General features: G+C 38.2%; 1 protein-coding gene across 1 annotated transcript in view; it reads left to right on the top strand.

Annotated features, from left to right (window-relative positions):
• The window catches only part of TMTC2 (transmembrane O-mannosyltransferase targeting cadherins 2), a 398,129-nt gene that overhangs the window by 190,954 nt on the left and 190,824 nt on the right, over nt 1-16,351 (top strand). The window contains exon 3 of the mRNA XM_024572656.4: nt 3,140-3,968. Within this exon, the coding sequence (XP_024428424.2) occupies nt 3,140-3,968 (829 nt within the window). The remainder of the gene's footprint in view (nt 1-3,139; nt 3,969-16,351) is intronic.

The raw sequence follows: 16,351 nt of genomic DNA, 5'->3' as shown, positions 1-16,351 counted from the left end.
GCAGTTAATTCTATGCATTTGTCATTACTGAGAGTTGATATTAATAAACAACTCCTCCTCTTAAAATTCTCCATAATTTCCATTTGTTTGCTGTTTCTCATTTTTCTTATTCTGAATTTTAACTTCTAACCTTCTCTTCCTTAGTCTTATTTTATATCCAGAACTACCCCTCTTTAAATATTTAAAATGTTTTTCAAAATAATTTTGAAATGTAAAAATGGACATATTGTCAATAAAACCGCTCAATGAATTACAAACTTTTTTAGAGTTAAAAACTTCCAAGATCTTAAAGAGTAAGCTCCCATTAATGATTTTAAAATTTGGGAACACTATTATCTGCGTTAAAAAAGGTTAGGTTACCAGTTAGGAGGAGACTGCTGTGATAATCTAAGTCTCGGCATTTTGAACTAGATGATGACAGAAGAGACGGAGAGAAATGGACAAATAGGGGTATATTTTGAAGTGAAAGCGAGAGGAGTTGGTAATGTGTGACCTGTGGGTGGAAGGAGAGAGGGTGTGAAGAAAAAGCTGCTGACCGCTGTTTCAGGTACGATGGTTGGAGGAGCAGCTATGCGTTGGAGAAGCTACGAAGTCAAGTTGTGTGCTGGACACTTCGGGTTGAGGCACCTGAGTGCGTATGCTCAACATAGAGTTGAATACAGAACGATGGAGGTGAAGGGGGTGCAGGTGGAGTTATTGGGATATATTGATAACTTCTAAAGTCAGGATCTTGCTGTGATTTTGGTTCAGAGTGGACGTGGAGCGGATGGTCTGTGGCCGGTTCAGTGGCTTCCAGCAGTTAGAGATGCTGCATGAGAGGAGACCGAGGACAGTCCAGTTGCAGTTGCATATAGTACAGAGATGGTTGTAAGAAAAGTTGTACATGCTCTAGGTATATTGCTCTCTCTGGTTGGTTTTTTAAATTGAGATGTAATTGACATACGGTGTTATATTAGTGTTAGATGTATGAAATAATAATTTGATATATGTGCATATTGTGAAATGATTATCAGAGTGAGTTTAGTTAACATCACCACACATAGTTATAAAAATTATTTTTTTCTTGTGATGAGAACTTCTAAGGTCTGCTCTATTAGCACCTTCCGAATATATAATACAGTATTGTGAACTGTAGGCACCACACTCTACGTTACCTCCCCAGGGCTTGTTTGTCTTATAACCGGGGCTTTGTGCCTTTGGACCACCTTCTCCCTCTCCGCCACCTCTGGCAACAACCAGTCTGTTCTCTGTACGTGTGAGTTTGTGTGTGTGTGTGTGTGTGTGTGTGTTTTAAGATTCTGCCTGTGAGATAATACAGTGTTTTTCTTTCTCTGTCTGACTGATTTATTTTAGTATAGTGCCCTTAATGTCTGTCTAAGTTGTGGCGAATGGCAATGGCAGGGCTTCCTTCCTTTTATGGCTGAGTAATACTTCATTATATATATATATGTATACGTTTATATATTATATATACTTTTATATATATTATATATAATTTTGTTTTATCCGTTCATCTATCGACACACACTTGCGATACTTTCATGTTGCGGCTGTTGTAAATAATGCTGCAGTGAACATGGGGCTGCGGATGTCTTTTCCAGATACTGACTTCATTTTCTTCAGATAAATACCCAGAAGTGGAAACCCTGGGTCCTGTGGTAATTCTGTTTTTAATTTACTGAGGAACTTCCATGTTGTGTTCTAGAGCGCATGCACCAGTCTACACTCCCACCAACTGTACGCAAGCTTTCCCTTTTCTCCACACCCTCACCAACACTTGTGATTTCTTGTCTTTTTTAGTAATAGACATAAAATGTGTGGGGTGATATCCTGCTGTGCTTTTGATTTGCATTTCTCTGATGATTAGTGATGCTGAGCATCTTTTCATGTACCTATTGGCCACCTGTATATCTTTTTTGAAAAATGTCTATTCAAATTTTCTGACCATTTTGTAATTGGATTTGATTTTTCTGTTGAGTTGTATGATTTACTTATATATTTTGGATATTTACCTATGGTTTGCAAAAATTTTCTTCATTCCATAAATTACCTTTTATTTTGTTGATGGTTTCATTTGCAAAAGCTTTTGAGCTTAACGTAATCTAACTTGTTTATTTTTGCTTTTGTTGCCTCTTGTGAATTTTTTTTTAAATTAAGTCTTTGATATCTCCATTGTATGGTTCCAAGTACCATACTGAATGCCACTGAGTAAGGAGGTTTCATGCAAGGCAAGAATGTGTGCATTAAGAGAGCACATCACCAGTGAATCATTGAGGTTGGAATATGGTGTCCCTCCCTCTCTCTCCCCAGCTGCATTCTCAGGACTTAGATTATTCGTGGTCACTAAATTCTTATTCAGGTTGAAAGACTTTGCCAGAACATTCTCATCAACAAGGATGTCCTTTTGCCTCCCTTTCACAGTTTTCTTTCTCTTAAATAAGTTCGTTTTCAAGTCATTTTATTTTTAAAAAGTTTTCATCACCATGAAAGATTTCACATTCATGAGGAGTGTTTCCAAATGGTTGACGTTGCTGATGCCACGTTGGCAGCATGGGGTAGCAGGTGAAAGCCTGGGTTATGAATTCTGCACAGGGACTCAAGACGATAGAATTGGGACCGGCATAGACACAGCTAAATGCTGTTCTTTTGTGCTGAGCGGAATCCGGTTAGACCCCATATTTTTTGTCATGACTGCTCTTTCTTTTTCTCCAGAAGCTAAATAATAAAATGAAAGAACAAAGTTTTTAGGTGCCTGCTGTATCCCATACAGAATGTTAAGTGCTTTCATATCGTAGTCTCATTTTGACCCGTGCTAATTAATTCCAAGAAGGAAGTGTATCCAACCCATGTTGTAGATAGAGGTCAAGAAATCGAAGCTTTGATTATTGCTACTTTAGAAAAGGCATGAGAAGAAAAGACACTCATTAAAAGTTACAAAGAGGATTCCACAGTCAAAAATTTGGAGGGTGAAAATTTTCCTAAACATTTGTAAAAGGAGATGGAAATGAAGTCCTATATCTGAAACATAATGCTGTGTTTTCAACTGTCCATTGAAAAGTGTATTTCATCTCTAAATGTTAAGTGTTCCCATGCTGTATTGATGACTATCTTAATTTTTTCCCCTCTCTTTTGGTTTCAGGGGAAGAATTTGTCTCTTTTCCTCAGCATTAGTTTGTTAACTCTCTGGGGGACTTCCCTTTTGGGTGCCCGTCTATACTGGATGGGAAATAAACCACCAAGCTTTTCCAACTCGGACAACCCAGCCGCCGATTCAGACAGCCTCCTGGCTCGCACACTCACCTTCTTCTACTTGCCAGCCAAGAACCTCTGGCTGTTGCTCTGCCCAGATACCCTCAGTTTTGATTGGTCCATGGATGCCGTGCCTCTGCTCAGAACAATTTGTGATTGGAGAAACCTACACACTGTGGCCTTCTATATTGGACTCCTCCTCCTTGCCTACTACAGTTTAAAGAGCCCAAGCATGGAAAGAGAATGCAATGGGAAATTTGTAACAAATGGCAGGCAAAATGCCAATGGACATAGCTGCCAGTCAGATGTGGAGTACTGGAACTCAGAGATTAAGCCCGGTTTTGCATCCAAAGTAGAAAATGGTATTAAAAGTAATATATCACAGAGAACACAACTTCCTTCTACGGAGAACATTGTTGTACTGTCTTTATCTTTGTTAATAATACCCTTTGTTCCTGCCACGAACCTGTTTTTCTATGTGGGCTTTGTAATTGCAGAGCGAGTATTGTATATTCCTAGTATGGGCTTCTGCCTCCTCATTACCGTGGGTGCCAGAGCCCTGTATGTCAAAATCCAAAAGCGATTTCTGAAGAGCTTGATTTTTTATGCTACAGCTACATTAATTGTTTTCTATGGACTCAAGACTGCAATGAGGAATGGAGACTGGCAGAATGAGGAAATGCTGTATAGGTCAGGGATAAAAGTAAACCCAGCTAAAGGTAATGCTTTATTTTATGCTTTTGCCTAGACCACTTACTCTTTCTGCCTTCTTTATCTTTGCTTCTTGCCTTTAAGCACAGTTATTAATGGTGAAGAGGTGCCTTTATGCAATACCCATATATATTTTTTCTTGTTATGTTTTTAAGTGATGAGCCGTACAGTTTAGAGATGCATCAGCATTCTATATTTGGAATAGGGAAGTGTTTTCCGATGTACTTGGCTACATTTGTCCGGAGGAATTAGAACTCCTGTTATGTAAAAACACTGACTCTCCTAAGAGGTTAGAAAAATGCTTGGTTTCCACATTTTAAAATACTGATATGGACATCATCTCTTTCATCATGTAATAAAAGTCAGGTTAAAACACTTAAGTATACTTTAGCTCCTCTGTTTTTTAAGCCTCACCTGAGGAAATACCTCAAGAATTACACTGACATATTTAAAAGATTTGTAGGTAAGTCTATTTCGAACCTTGGAATTGTGTCTCTAGGTGTCAGTGTGCATGCGTGCAAGTGAGAGTCACCCTCACCTTTGCAGACGCTTAATAGCTGGGGTGTTGCCAGGCAGTTGGCACGTTCTTATTTAAGAGTTCTTAAGGCACTTGGCGAAGCAAACTTTGCACGGTACTGTGAGAAGATTGATTGTATTTATTATTATTATTATTATTTTTTATTTAGAAAGTTATTTTAGCAAATCTCAGGATCTGTAACTCGAGTAGAAAGTAGTCTCCTTTAAAGCATAAATGAATAGTCGAAAGCTGTTACAGTGAATTTCTCTGGTTTAGGCAATTGAATAGTGATTGAAGTTAAGAGAGCAATTGAATGAAAGTGAGTTTACATTTTAAGTGCAGAAATATATCATAGTAAATAGTGCCAAATAGTTTTGTTCATAAGCTGTTTTTTAGTCATGTACTCTTGAAAGTATGTTTGCTTGCATAACATTTGAACTGGTGTTTTTCTACTTTTCCCAGTACAATTCTGTACCAGTATTTGAATACCGAGAGTACAAAACTGTTCCAATGATATGGAATGGCTTGCTGATATGTATGAGGATATATATCCAAAGATCTAGACCAGCGATTTTCAAGCTTTTTCATCTGATGGCACATGTAAACTAATTACTAAAATTTTGTGGCATAACAAAATTTGTTTTTATTGATCCAACGAAAAATAGGTATAATTTTGATTTATTCACATTGAGTGGCTATTGTTGTGTTGGCTGTTGTCATTTTTTATTTGACATTCTAGGGGAAAAGAGGTCAGTGTCCCTGACTGAATAGTCAGGTATCGTGTGTTTTAAAAATTCTTGTGGCTCAACAGTTGAAAATCACTGATCTATACACATCAGAAACAACTCTGGCATCCTTATCTCATTACCAGTTAAGTCAAGAATTCAGTGAGCATTTCTTTAAGGCTAGGAACTAATTGTTGGTACTTATGCCTAATAGACCGCGAGGATTTTAATGGGACTAGAAACTTTAAAATTGAACTAGTGCATACCGTATTCTCATGGAAAAATCCTCACCATGTGGCTTTTTTAGGTAGTGAGTGCTACACAGTTTATTGAATGCCTGAACCTAAATCTTGCTGTAAAAATTGTTGCAATCATTTCTCACAGAACACTTTCCAGTTAGCCCCCCACCCCAAATATCTATAAAATAAGGCTGTGTTAACAGTTTACTTTCCTGCTTTTTAAGATAGATACATATTAAGGAATCTCAGCACATTATTTGTATCACAGGATTGTTCTGAGAATTTATTAAATACATTGGTTAAGTTTTAAGTTACTGTAGCAAAGAGCCATGGTAACAGTGGCTTAAATAAGATAGAAGCTTTATTCTTTCATGTAACAATCTAAGTATATGCAGCTCAGTGCTGATAAGATGGCGCCATGGGTTTTCAGGGTCCGAGCTCCTTCCCTTTTGTTCCCTTGCCATCTCACAGTGTCACCCTGTCCTTGTGGTTCAGAATGGCTCATTATCACATCAGCACTTCAGCTAACAGGAAGAGGGGGAGAAAGGGCAAATGGTGGGTACGACCATTCTCTTTAAAGGCATATCTCAGAAATTGCACACCCCATGTTTGCTAACAGACTGTTGGCTACACCTAGGTGCAAGGAAGGCTGGGAAATGGTATCTCTATTCTGGGATGCCAAGTTCCCAGCCACATTTTATTACTCTGAGAGAAGGGAGGGCTGGTCCTCAGATGCTAGAGCGTACATAACTGTCTGTCCTGGACTCGGTGGAAGCATTTTGTCAATTCCCAGATGTTTTCCAGCATTGCCTCCTATACTGTTACTGTTGACAGTTATGATTATGATTATGATGAAGTTATTTTGGTGACATGTTTAAAATGTTGGGTCATTTGTCCCTTTACCTATTCACTCGGTAAAATAATTAAGCACTTTCTTGGTTTCTAATATATTTTTATTTCTTCCTAACAAGAAGTGCTGTAATATTTAGGAACTCCAATATTATTAGTTTAATGAATACACAATTGATAAATATTATAAGTCATTTGAGACATCAAAAATTGAATTCCTGAACCCCTGTACTGCCCCAACTGCTATACCTAAAGCCTTTGCTGTCTCAGTTGACGGCAGCTGCATTTTCCCAGTGGAAACCCTGGAGTCATCCATACCTCCACTGTGGCTTTCCCACCGTACATCCATTCATTAGCAGCTCATCTCTGCTGTCTTCAGAAATACGTGCAGGTCTTGACCACCTGCTACCACCTCCACTGCTTCCACCATGGCCCAAGCCACCTTCATCTTTCACTGGATTCATACCAAAAGTGCGTGACCTGATCTCCCTGCTTCTGTCTTCCTGTCTTTCAGCATGCCACTTAATGTTTTGTTAAAAACGATTTGATGGGCCTGAGGTAAGTAGGCTTAGTGCGAGGGTTCATGTTAGTCTAGCTGGGAGTTGGACTGTGTTTAATGATTACCATAGTCACAGAGGCGGGAGGCCTCAGAGTTTCCGGTGTCCAAGTTCTTGTGTCTCCTGCTGTCTTAGGGCTTCACTAAGAACTGAGCCTCTGTTTTGCATCTCTTTCCGCTGTAATCCCATTACTGTACTGGAGCCCTATTGATATGTTGGTAAAATGGGGGCGAGGGTGTTGTGTTGTTTTATTGTTCAGTTTTAGTGCCCCTGGGCTATGACCTTCCTGAGTGTTTATTAGTTTTCCCTATCTCCCCTTATGGCCGAGAGGGGAAAGCTGGATGGGTCTGGACTGAGAAGAATGCCCTTGGTCCACAGCTCAAGGCTTTGGGAAGGTCTTTCCCCTGGACAGCAGACGTGTGTTGTGGGCAAAGACAAGGGCATACAGTAGTCCCCCATTATCCTGGGTGCTTTACATGCTCCCGGTTACCCACAGTTCACCTTGGTCTGAAAATATTATTTGGAAAACTCCAGGAATAAACAATTTTTAAGTTTTAAATTGCATGCCATTCTGAGTAGCATGATGGAATCCCATGCTGTCTGCTCCATCCTGCCCGGGACATGAATCATCCCTCTTTCCACGGAGTCCATGCTGTACATCAGGCCCTTTTAATGAGGAAAAAAGAAATCATTTCCCAGCTGGGCCACTGTCTCTGTGGAATTTGCATGTTCTCCCCATGTCTGTGTGGGTTTTTCTCACGATATACTCTGGTTTCCTCCCAATAAGCAGAGAGAGAGAGAGAGAAAGAAAGAGATAGAGAGAAAGAGAGGGACCATACTCACAATTTTTATTACAATATATTGTGCCTAATTTATAAATTAAATGTTATCATAGAAATGTATGTATGGGGAAAATATAGCCTATGTGGTCATGCATCACATAATGACATTTCTGTAAGTGTCAGGTTGCATATAGGACAGTGACCTTAAAAGATTGTATCAGAGCTGAACATTCCTATTGGTAGTGAAGTAGTAGCTGTCATTATGTCCTAGTGCACGACATCACTCATGTGTTAGTGGTGATGGTATAAACACACCTACTGCACTGCCAGTCACATAAAAGTCTCATCTAGGTTTTGTGTCAAGTGTGCTCGCTGTGTGATCTTTGCACAAGAGGAAATCGCCTAAACACACACTTCTCGGGATGTTTAATATCTGGTTCTGAAGTGACACATGACTGTATAGGGTTCGGTACTGTCTGTGGTTTCAGGCATCCACTGGGGTCTTGGGACGTAGCCCCCTGATAAGGGAGGACTCCTGTGTTCCAAAAGGTTTGTTCATTCTTTGCCTCCCTGCACCAGAGCCAGGAGGGCATCTTTCTTGGTTCTTCACAGTGAGAACCTGGTGGTGTCCACAAAGGCAAAACCCACAAAAGTGCCGAGGCCCCTAGGTTTACTGTGGCCCCTGTGAGCTTCCCACTCACATTTGGCTGCTGGCAACTCCTCGTGATTACAAGCTAACCGTTCCCATCAACTTTCCTCCAACAGCTTCTACTGCAGGGAATAGCATCTCCGCTGTGACTCGGGTTTGCCTGTCTCTTCAGATTTTAGGGGGATGGTTTGCCCTGCGACCTCAGTTCACTGATACTTCCAAGAAAAGCTGTTGTTTATTTGTTTAGCTTTTTCTAATAAGAATGGGAGTGATGACTTCCAACCTCTTCACATGTCTGAGCGGAACCCCTACTTCCATTTTACATCGTTAGAGACCGCATTCAACCAGCAGCCCTGACGGTCCACTTGAAACACAAGCCGGAGTCTGGCCCTGACGGTCCCCATCCTCCGCTGACTCCACATTCGTCTCAAAGTCAAAGCTCACAGTCTCGGACTGGACCCTGAATTTCTATCACCCTAGTCCTTGGCCCTTTTCATGTGCCTTCTATGTGCCATGTCAGCTGCTGCCTCAGAGCTTTAGCGCTTGCCATCGCCTCTTCCTGGAATGTATTTCCTAGGATATTCTCACCTCTGTCTCCCTCACCATCTTGAGGATTTGGGTCCAACGTTGCATTGTAAGTAAAGTGCTGTTTGTAAACTTGGCTCCTCCTTTAAAAATTGCAACTACCCCTCTGCCTCTGCGTTACCCAGCATTTCCCTATCCTCTTCCCATGCTTTGTTTTTTTCAAAGCTGGTCTTTCCTGAGATTGTCTGAGATTGTCGTTGTTTCATTGAGTTAGGTTTTCCCTTCCATTGAAAGCTGTTCCAAATGTTGGAGTTCTTCATTCTACCATGGACTTTCACAGAATAGGATTTTAAGCCTCCCGATACGTTGTATATAAAGCTGCTGCCTTCCGCAATGGGTTGCTACAGACAGCTGCCAGTCATTAACTGATTGGATGCAAATGATGATCAGTAAAGTCTGTCTTAGCGACTGTGCTGCTAATTTATGGTTTAAATTGGGAGAGTGGAGAAGTGATAGCTGATTTGGGCTATGTAAACCACAAGTCTTGTCTCATTATGTGGCGGGTACTGTCAGGAAAATACTAGACGTGGCTGATTGCTGCAGTTTGCTGATTTCACAATGACTCTTCGCATTCCTGAGCTTAGGAAAGAGGGAATTTTCTCTGATGACTGCTGTAATGAGCAAGCCACATCATGTTTTCAAGGGTTTTTTTTCTGTTTAAAACAACATATTTTATAAACCATATTGATTAATATTTACTTGAAAAAAGCATTTTAAAATTCATTACAAAGTGATTAAATGTATGACCCCCGCTTCTTCTTGGCCTCATCTAAACCCCCCGTGAGTCCTTGGCTGTCTGTAGAATCTGGCACAACTGTTCTCTGCTTCTCTGGCTTTCAAGGCACCGCACAAGTTTGACAATCTTTTCATTTTCCACAGCTCTGAGTTCTACAGTTTTGCCTCCTCTCCAGATTGATTTATCAAGGTTCTGTCCGAAGCCTGCCTTTATTTTCCTTTCTGTGTAGAATCGAAAACACTCTCTGATAAATTACATGGGGTTAATAAGTGTGTCATTGAATTTCTAAGTTATTTTCCCATGACCTCGTATCTATGTGGAACTTCTCCACCTGGGTGATTTGCCAGCATCTCACACTCATCTCTCATCTTCCCTAAAACCAGTGACTTGCTGGCATCCTTATTAATTAAGGTCATAAGCCCAGCCTAATGAAGTTATTATAGATAAACAGATCAGTGAGCACATAGACATAAAAGAGAATGATAGCATATGGGCAGCATATCTGGTATGCTGAAAGACATTTACATTTAATTAAGTTACAAATTCAAAGTCAGATCAGTTCTTTAGAATAGTTGGTTTGTTAACTCCATCAGTTTGCTTTAAAGGACATATTTGACTTTGATTTTTAATGGTATGAAAACAATTTATTAAAAGATAATTAGGGAAAATTAAGCAGGGTTAATCCAAGGAAATCTTATTAAGAAGCTAACGTTTATTTTGAATACCTGTTTCTAATGTAAATATGTGAAATGGTCAATATAAAATATGTATATATAATGATGTACATATTTGAAACTCTGATTACACAAGCATTCTATATTCATCCCCTCCTAATGCAAACAAAGATTGCCCATTTAATTTAAAAAAACAGGGACAAAATAATTGTTTCAGCTATGCAACATTTGACAAATTTTCTTCCTGGGTTTCTATAAAATTGATACTCCTATTTCAACTTCTCATTGTTTCAGATTTCCAGAAACAAGTATGTTGAAGAAATAGAATTTTATACAGGAAACAACTCATAATTCAAGTGAAATCTAAACTTCTAAGTCATGTGAAACTTGACTAATTCATTGTGGATTTTATAATCTAAGTTTTTATCTCTAATTGAGTATCTTCTTTATGGTAAATTGCAATTAACTAGCTAGCTTCGAAATTAAGTAGTAAATTTTATTATTTTATTTGTTGATAATATGCCATGTTTCTTGTAAAGTAAGATGAACATTTTTGAAAAGAGGTTCGGATTTTTATAGCAAAGCAATTAAGTCAGGAAGGGAAACCAGTATAGTCTATTGGTCAGACTGACTGGCCTGATCCTAGTTGTGAAGTACATTCAAGATTTCACTTCTAACAGAGAAGTGTGGTAAGAGATAGCTAAACGCACCAGTAAAGGCTGATTGAGAGAAAAATAGTACAAAAGTTGAATCTACAGGCTTCTGTAGGGTAAAGAAATTCTGTGTTCTTTTTCAAAAAGGTTCATTTCTTTTCTTTTGAGTAAAAAAAGAGAAATAGGGAAACAGGGCTGACAGAAATAAAATGAAAATGTGTCATTCGCTCAACTAGACTAAGTAGTTTTAAAAAGCAAATTTGTCGAGTTGTTAAATTAAGGCCCCATTTAAAGATTTCATTCTTGAAGAAAGCCAGTATGGTTGTTTCTCAGTCGAGATGGGTGGGGTATCGCAGAAGTTCAAACCGTATGGTTAGCTCGCCACGGAGAATGGGACGGCACACGGTTCTTCTCTGTGTGCTGTCCATAATGACACTGAGTAGGTTGTGTGTATAAAACCTTGCAGGCTACCACAGACTCACTAAAAACAGTCCTGGGGCGGTGTGTTATCAGTGAAGCAGGTGGCATTCTACTTGCTGTTCCTGCCTTCGAGGTTATCTGTAACTAACTGTTAGAACCTTTACGGGCTTTTAAACACTCTCAAACCTAAAATTAACGTCATCTTAGATTGAATGTATTTACTAAAATTTATATTTTAAAGGAATTAAAACTAGCATATGATTAAAATAAGTGTGAATTTAAATTAGTCTGATATCCAAAGTAGCTTTTGTGTTTGATTCTTAAAATTCTCTAACATTTCTTGTATTAAATATTTATGAAATATATTATTCATTGAGATAGATATATGTATGTACCCACATACACTTTATATTTATGATATTTAAGGAATATTGCTAAGAGAAACCCCCATTTTGCAACGTAAGAGAAAAGTATTCCCAGTATCTTCGAAGCCTTGCCCTCATCTCTCTCATTTCGGTTTTCTTTCGGTCCGTGCCCCTCCCGCTGGGCTACGGCCTGTGTTACACAGTTGAGCAGAAGTGATGACAGCAGGCTTTTTCTCACTCCTATTTTTAAAAGAATTGTTACTATTTCACCACTAATTATGTGCATTTTATAGGGTTTTCTGGAAATAAATTTAATCAGTAAATATTTCTTTCTAGTTTAAGATTTCTTTTTCTGAATTTGTATTGATAATGATGTGGATTTTCACACATCAATCTGCTAATTTGGTAATTTATGTTAACATCTTTTCTAATGTCAACCTGTTTTGCATCCCTGGAAGTAAGTGGCGGAATTAGTTATAATGTATTTACATGTGTATATTCTTCTAACTTTGTTTTATGCCCATGTTGCTGAGTGAGATTGGCAGTTTCTATCCTGTGGTGTCACGTTTCAGTTTTAGAATCAGTGGCCGCTGCAGAATGATTTTGAGGGTACCACATCTTTTTTTGTTTCCTGAAATACTTAATAGAAGATTGGAGTTACCATTTCCCATACATATTTGGTGGAATTCACTTGCAAAACTTACTAAGCATGATGTTTTATTTATGAGAGGGTATATATTTTTCTAAGGATTTAATTTCTTTTATGATTTTGGAAACATCCAGGTTAATTTTTGGATCGATTTTGGTGAACTTCTTTTTCCCTGGATTTTGTTTAGTTCAGCTAGAGTTTCTAATTTATTTGCACAAAAGTTCTCAATACTTTGCTTTTTTCATCTCTGCTGCAGCTGTACTTTAAAACGTATTTTTGATTTGAGGCTCTTTGGGCAACAGATAAAGTGTTCCCTTAAACTTTGTGAAGGTGGATTTATGTAAAGGAATTCCCAGGAATTTTTTTCTCTTTTTTCTGTTTATCCAAATACATTGGACAGAAAATACAACCACCTTCTCCTTTTGTTTGTTTGTTTTTAGTCCATCTACTCAGGTGGTTTCCTGAGGGGTCGAGAGTTCCTGTGGCTTCTGCAGTCTGACCATTGAAAGCCAAGTCCATCTAATGGAGAAGTCCTGGTTCACCATAGTTTTACAGACGTGTGCAGGGTGGATGCCGTCTTCAGAGCTTTTTAATCCTTCTAGATTCCTGCTTTTTCTAGACTTGAGGGTGCTTACTTTTTTTTTTAACAAATGATACATCGATTAACAAGTATTTTTATTGTTTATATGACATATAATTTGTTCTATATGGGAAGGGCCTCTCTGAACATTGAGTTTCACTATACTACCAGAAAGAGAAACCTAAAAAATATCTTCAAATCTGGCATCTATTAAGGAATGGTTAGCCATGTTAGAGCTGTATGTTTAAGATCATAGCAGATAGTTCTGAAAATTTTAATTCTTCAACAACAGAGCTAAGCCGCTAGAGTAAGCTAACAAGTATACTAGAGCACTGTATCATGCAAAATCAAGTTACAGGTGTTTGACCTTTATAAAACACAGGAGGGTCAAAGAACATATGTTAACTTCCTGCTGTATTATAAGGTTTTAGATGTTACAAGTGTAGCAGATTTTCAAGAAGGTAAACGTAGTACATTTTTTAGTTTTATCTCTAGTATACATACACACCTGTTACCATTGACAGTGCATTTAAAAGAAAATTTCACTTAGGTCCCAAGGGATTAAACAAAAATATGATATGTTCCAAGTTGCATAACTATAGAAAAATGGTTGGCTGGAGAGGATCATTTAGATGTAATTTTATAAGAAGATGACTAACAGGAAGTGTGAGCCCTATTATTATGCATTGGGTGTTAAGTCTCTCTAGCTTTGCATATTAATGTTAAATTTGTTTGTACTTTAAAAATATTACCATCCAGGGGATCTAGCAGAAACCCATACATTATGTGCTTACTAAAAATTAAGTAAGAATCAAACATTAAAAGTTTTGACTTTAAAAATAATAATATTGTTTTCCAAGTAAGAAAGCACAGTCTGGTTTGATTAAACAGTAGACACAAAGAAATGAAAAAACAAACATCTTCTTGAGGGCGGAGTCACATTAGAAGCGTTACTGTTTCTTGTATTTAGGATTCTAATTCCCAATAATACTGGCTGTTACTCTGAACATTTATTCATTTTAAACAGTTTAATTTCTTTATGTACAATACCGTGGGGTATTATATTAAAATATCAACATTTATGTCTTTTTTGGAAGTTGTGTAGGCTTATATGTTAATTAGAAAAAACTTTCTCTCTAGGAACTGTAAGTGTGGAAAGAAAGAATGGGATTAGACACGCAGTACAGGAGCTGGGGGTCAGATTTTGATGAGAACAGGTTACTGAGGTATCAACACACTTCTTTTTTCTTAAGTGCAGTTCTTTGCCCGGACGGCAGAGGAACCTTAGAGTCCTACCGTAGTTGGTGTTCTGTGTATTGCACGCGCAGTTTATGTAATAAGGAAATGTGATCAACATTTTTTCTTCCATCCTTGTTCCTTGGGAAACTAGAGTAAATCTCTCTGACTATGTATCATGAGACCACCAGAAAAGATGGGAAGCTTTGAAACATTTTGAGATCTTATCTGGTTTTACTTTATCAGTTGGCTTTCTTTGAGTTTTACAGTAAGCCTTGGTGGTTTGCAGTGATGATGTAGCACCTCATATCTCTACTTACCTTGTTTCTGAATAGTCTGAATATTTTCCAAGGAGAGCATCAAGTCCTATTCACTGTAGTGATTAATATTGAATGATGTTGTCCACAATCATGGCAGTGTTGAAAATAATTTTAAAGTAAAAATAATTTTCTGGTCTTGTATAATGAAAACAAGCATATTGATGATATCATATGAACCTATGGATTCTGCGTTTTTCTTATCTCTAATCACAACAGTATATTTGAAATTACTTTTGTGCTTGAAATTCTGTTATTTGGAAGCAATGGTGCAGGATTTTAAAACCTCCTTTGCTGGTGGTACAGTTTCGATTTTGAGATACTTCCCGAGGGCAGGGCCGCAGTCACGGAAGTCCTGCTAGCACCACGCCCTGTGCAGTCCCGGGAGCGGGGGCCTTCCGTACTCGGGTCGGAGTCAGCCGGGCTGGGCTTGTGGCTGTTGGTTCTCAGCTCGTTCCCAAATTGAGCTTGGAGTAGATATTTACTTTTGAGGTTTTAAGTTAACACCTTAGGTTTAAAAAGAATGTCCTAACCCCATTACTGATTATTTCATAGGAAAATAGAGTTTTCCTATGGGTTTTGATCAACCTGACATGTAAATAGTCCGCATATCAATGTTATTTAGGACTCGTGGATAGAATATATGATTTCTGCCTCTAGGGGCACATCTAGTTGTAATTACGAGTTGGTTATATTCATTAATCACTTACATGTGTCCAGTAGATATGTTTGGCATAAAAGATTCTTTTTAAAAAATATGTTTTGATTATGCTACTACAGTTGTCCCCATATTTCCCTCTTTGCCCCCCTTCCATCCAGTACCCCATTCCCTCCAGCAATCCCCTTGACCTTAGTTCATGTCCATGGGTCACGTATATAAGTTCTTTGGCTATTCCATTTCCTATGCTGTTCTTAACATCTCCCTGTCTATTTTGTACTGACCAATGTGTACTTTTTAATCCCTGCACCTTTTCACCCATTCTCCCTCTTCCCCCTCTCAACTGATAACCCTCCAAATGACCTCCATATCTATGGTTCTGTTTCTGTTTTGCTTGTTTACTTAGTTCGTTTTTTACACTGAATTTTTGATAGTTGTGAATTTATTGCCATTTTAATGTTCATAGTCTTGATCTTCTTTTTCTTATTTGATTCACTTTCACATTTAATATAATGAGGACTTGGTGATGATAAACTCCTTTAGTTTTAACTTGTCTGGAAAGCTCTTTTTATCTGTCCTTCCATTCTAAGTGATAGCTGGATCAAGTAATCTAGGTTGTAGGTCTTTGCTTTTTATCACTTTGAATACTTCTTGACAGTGCCTTCTAGCCTGCAAAGTTTCTTTTGAGAAATCAGCTGATAAGTCTTATGGGAACTCCTTTGTAGGTAACTCTCTTCTTTTCTCTTGCTGCTTTTAAGTTTCTCTATCTTTAACCTTTGGCATTTTAATTATGATGTGTCTTGGTGTGGCCCTCTTTGGGTCCATCTTGTTTCTGAGTCTCTGTGCTTCCTAGACTTATATATCTATTTCCTTCACCAAATTAGGGAAATTTTCTTTCATTATTTTTTCAAATAAGTTTTCAATTTCTTGCTCTTCCTCTTCTCCTTCTGGCACCCCTATGATTTGGATGTTGGTACATTTGAAGATGTATCAGAAGCTCCTTATTCTATTCTTGTTTTTTTGAATTCATTTTTCTTCTTGCTGTTCTGACTGAATGTGTCTTTCTTCCTTATGTTCCAAATTGTCGATTTGATTCTTGGCTTCATCCCCTCCACTGTTGGTTTCCTGTAGATTTTTCTTTATTTAACGTAATGCAACCTTCATTTCTGCCTGGGTCTTTTTTATACTGTTGTAGTACCC

Source organism: Desmodus rotundus, chromosome 3, assembly GCF_022682495.2.
Source record: "Desmodus rotundus isolate HL8 chromosome 3, HLdesRot8A.1, whole genome shotgun sequence".
Lineage (NCBI taxonomy): Eukaryota > Metazoa > Chordata > Mammalia > Chiroptera > Phyllostomidae > Desmodus > Desmodus rotundus.
Note: the sequence above shows the minus strand (reverse complement) of the source record. Positions and strands in the feature narration are given on the sequence as shown.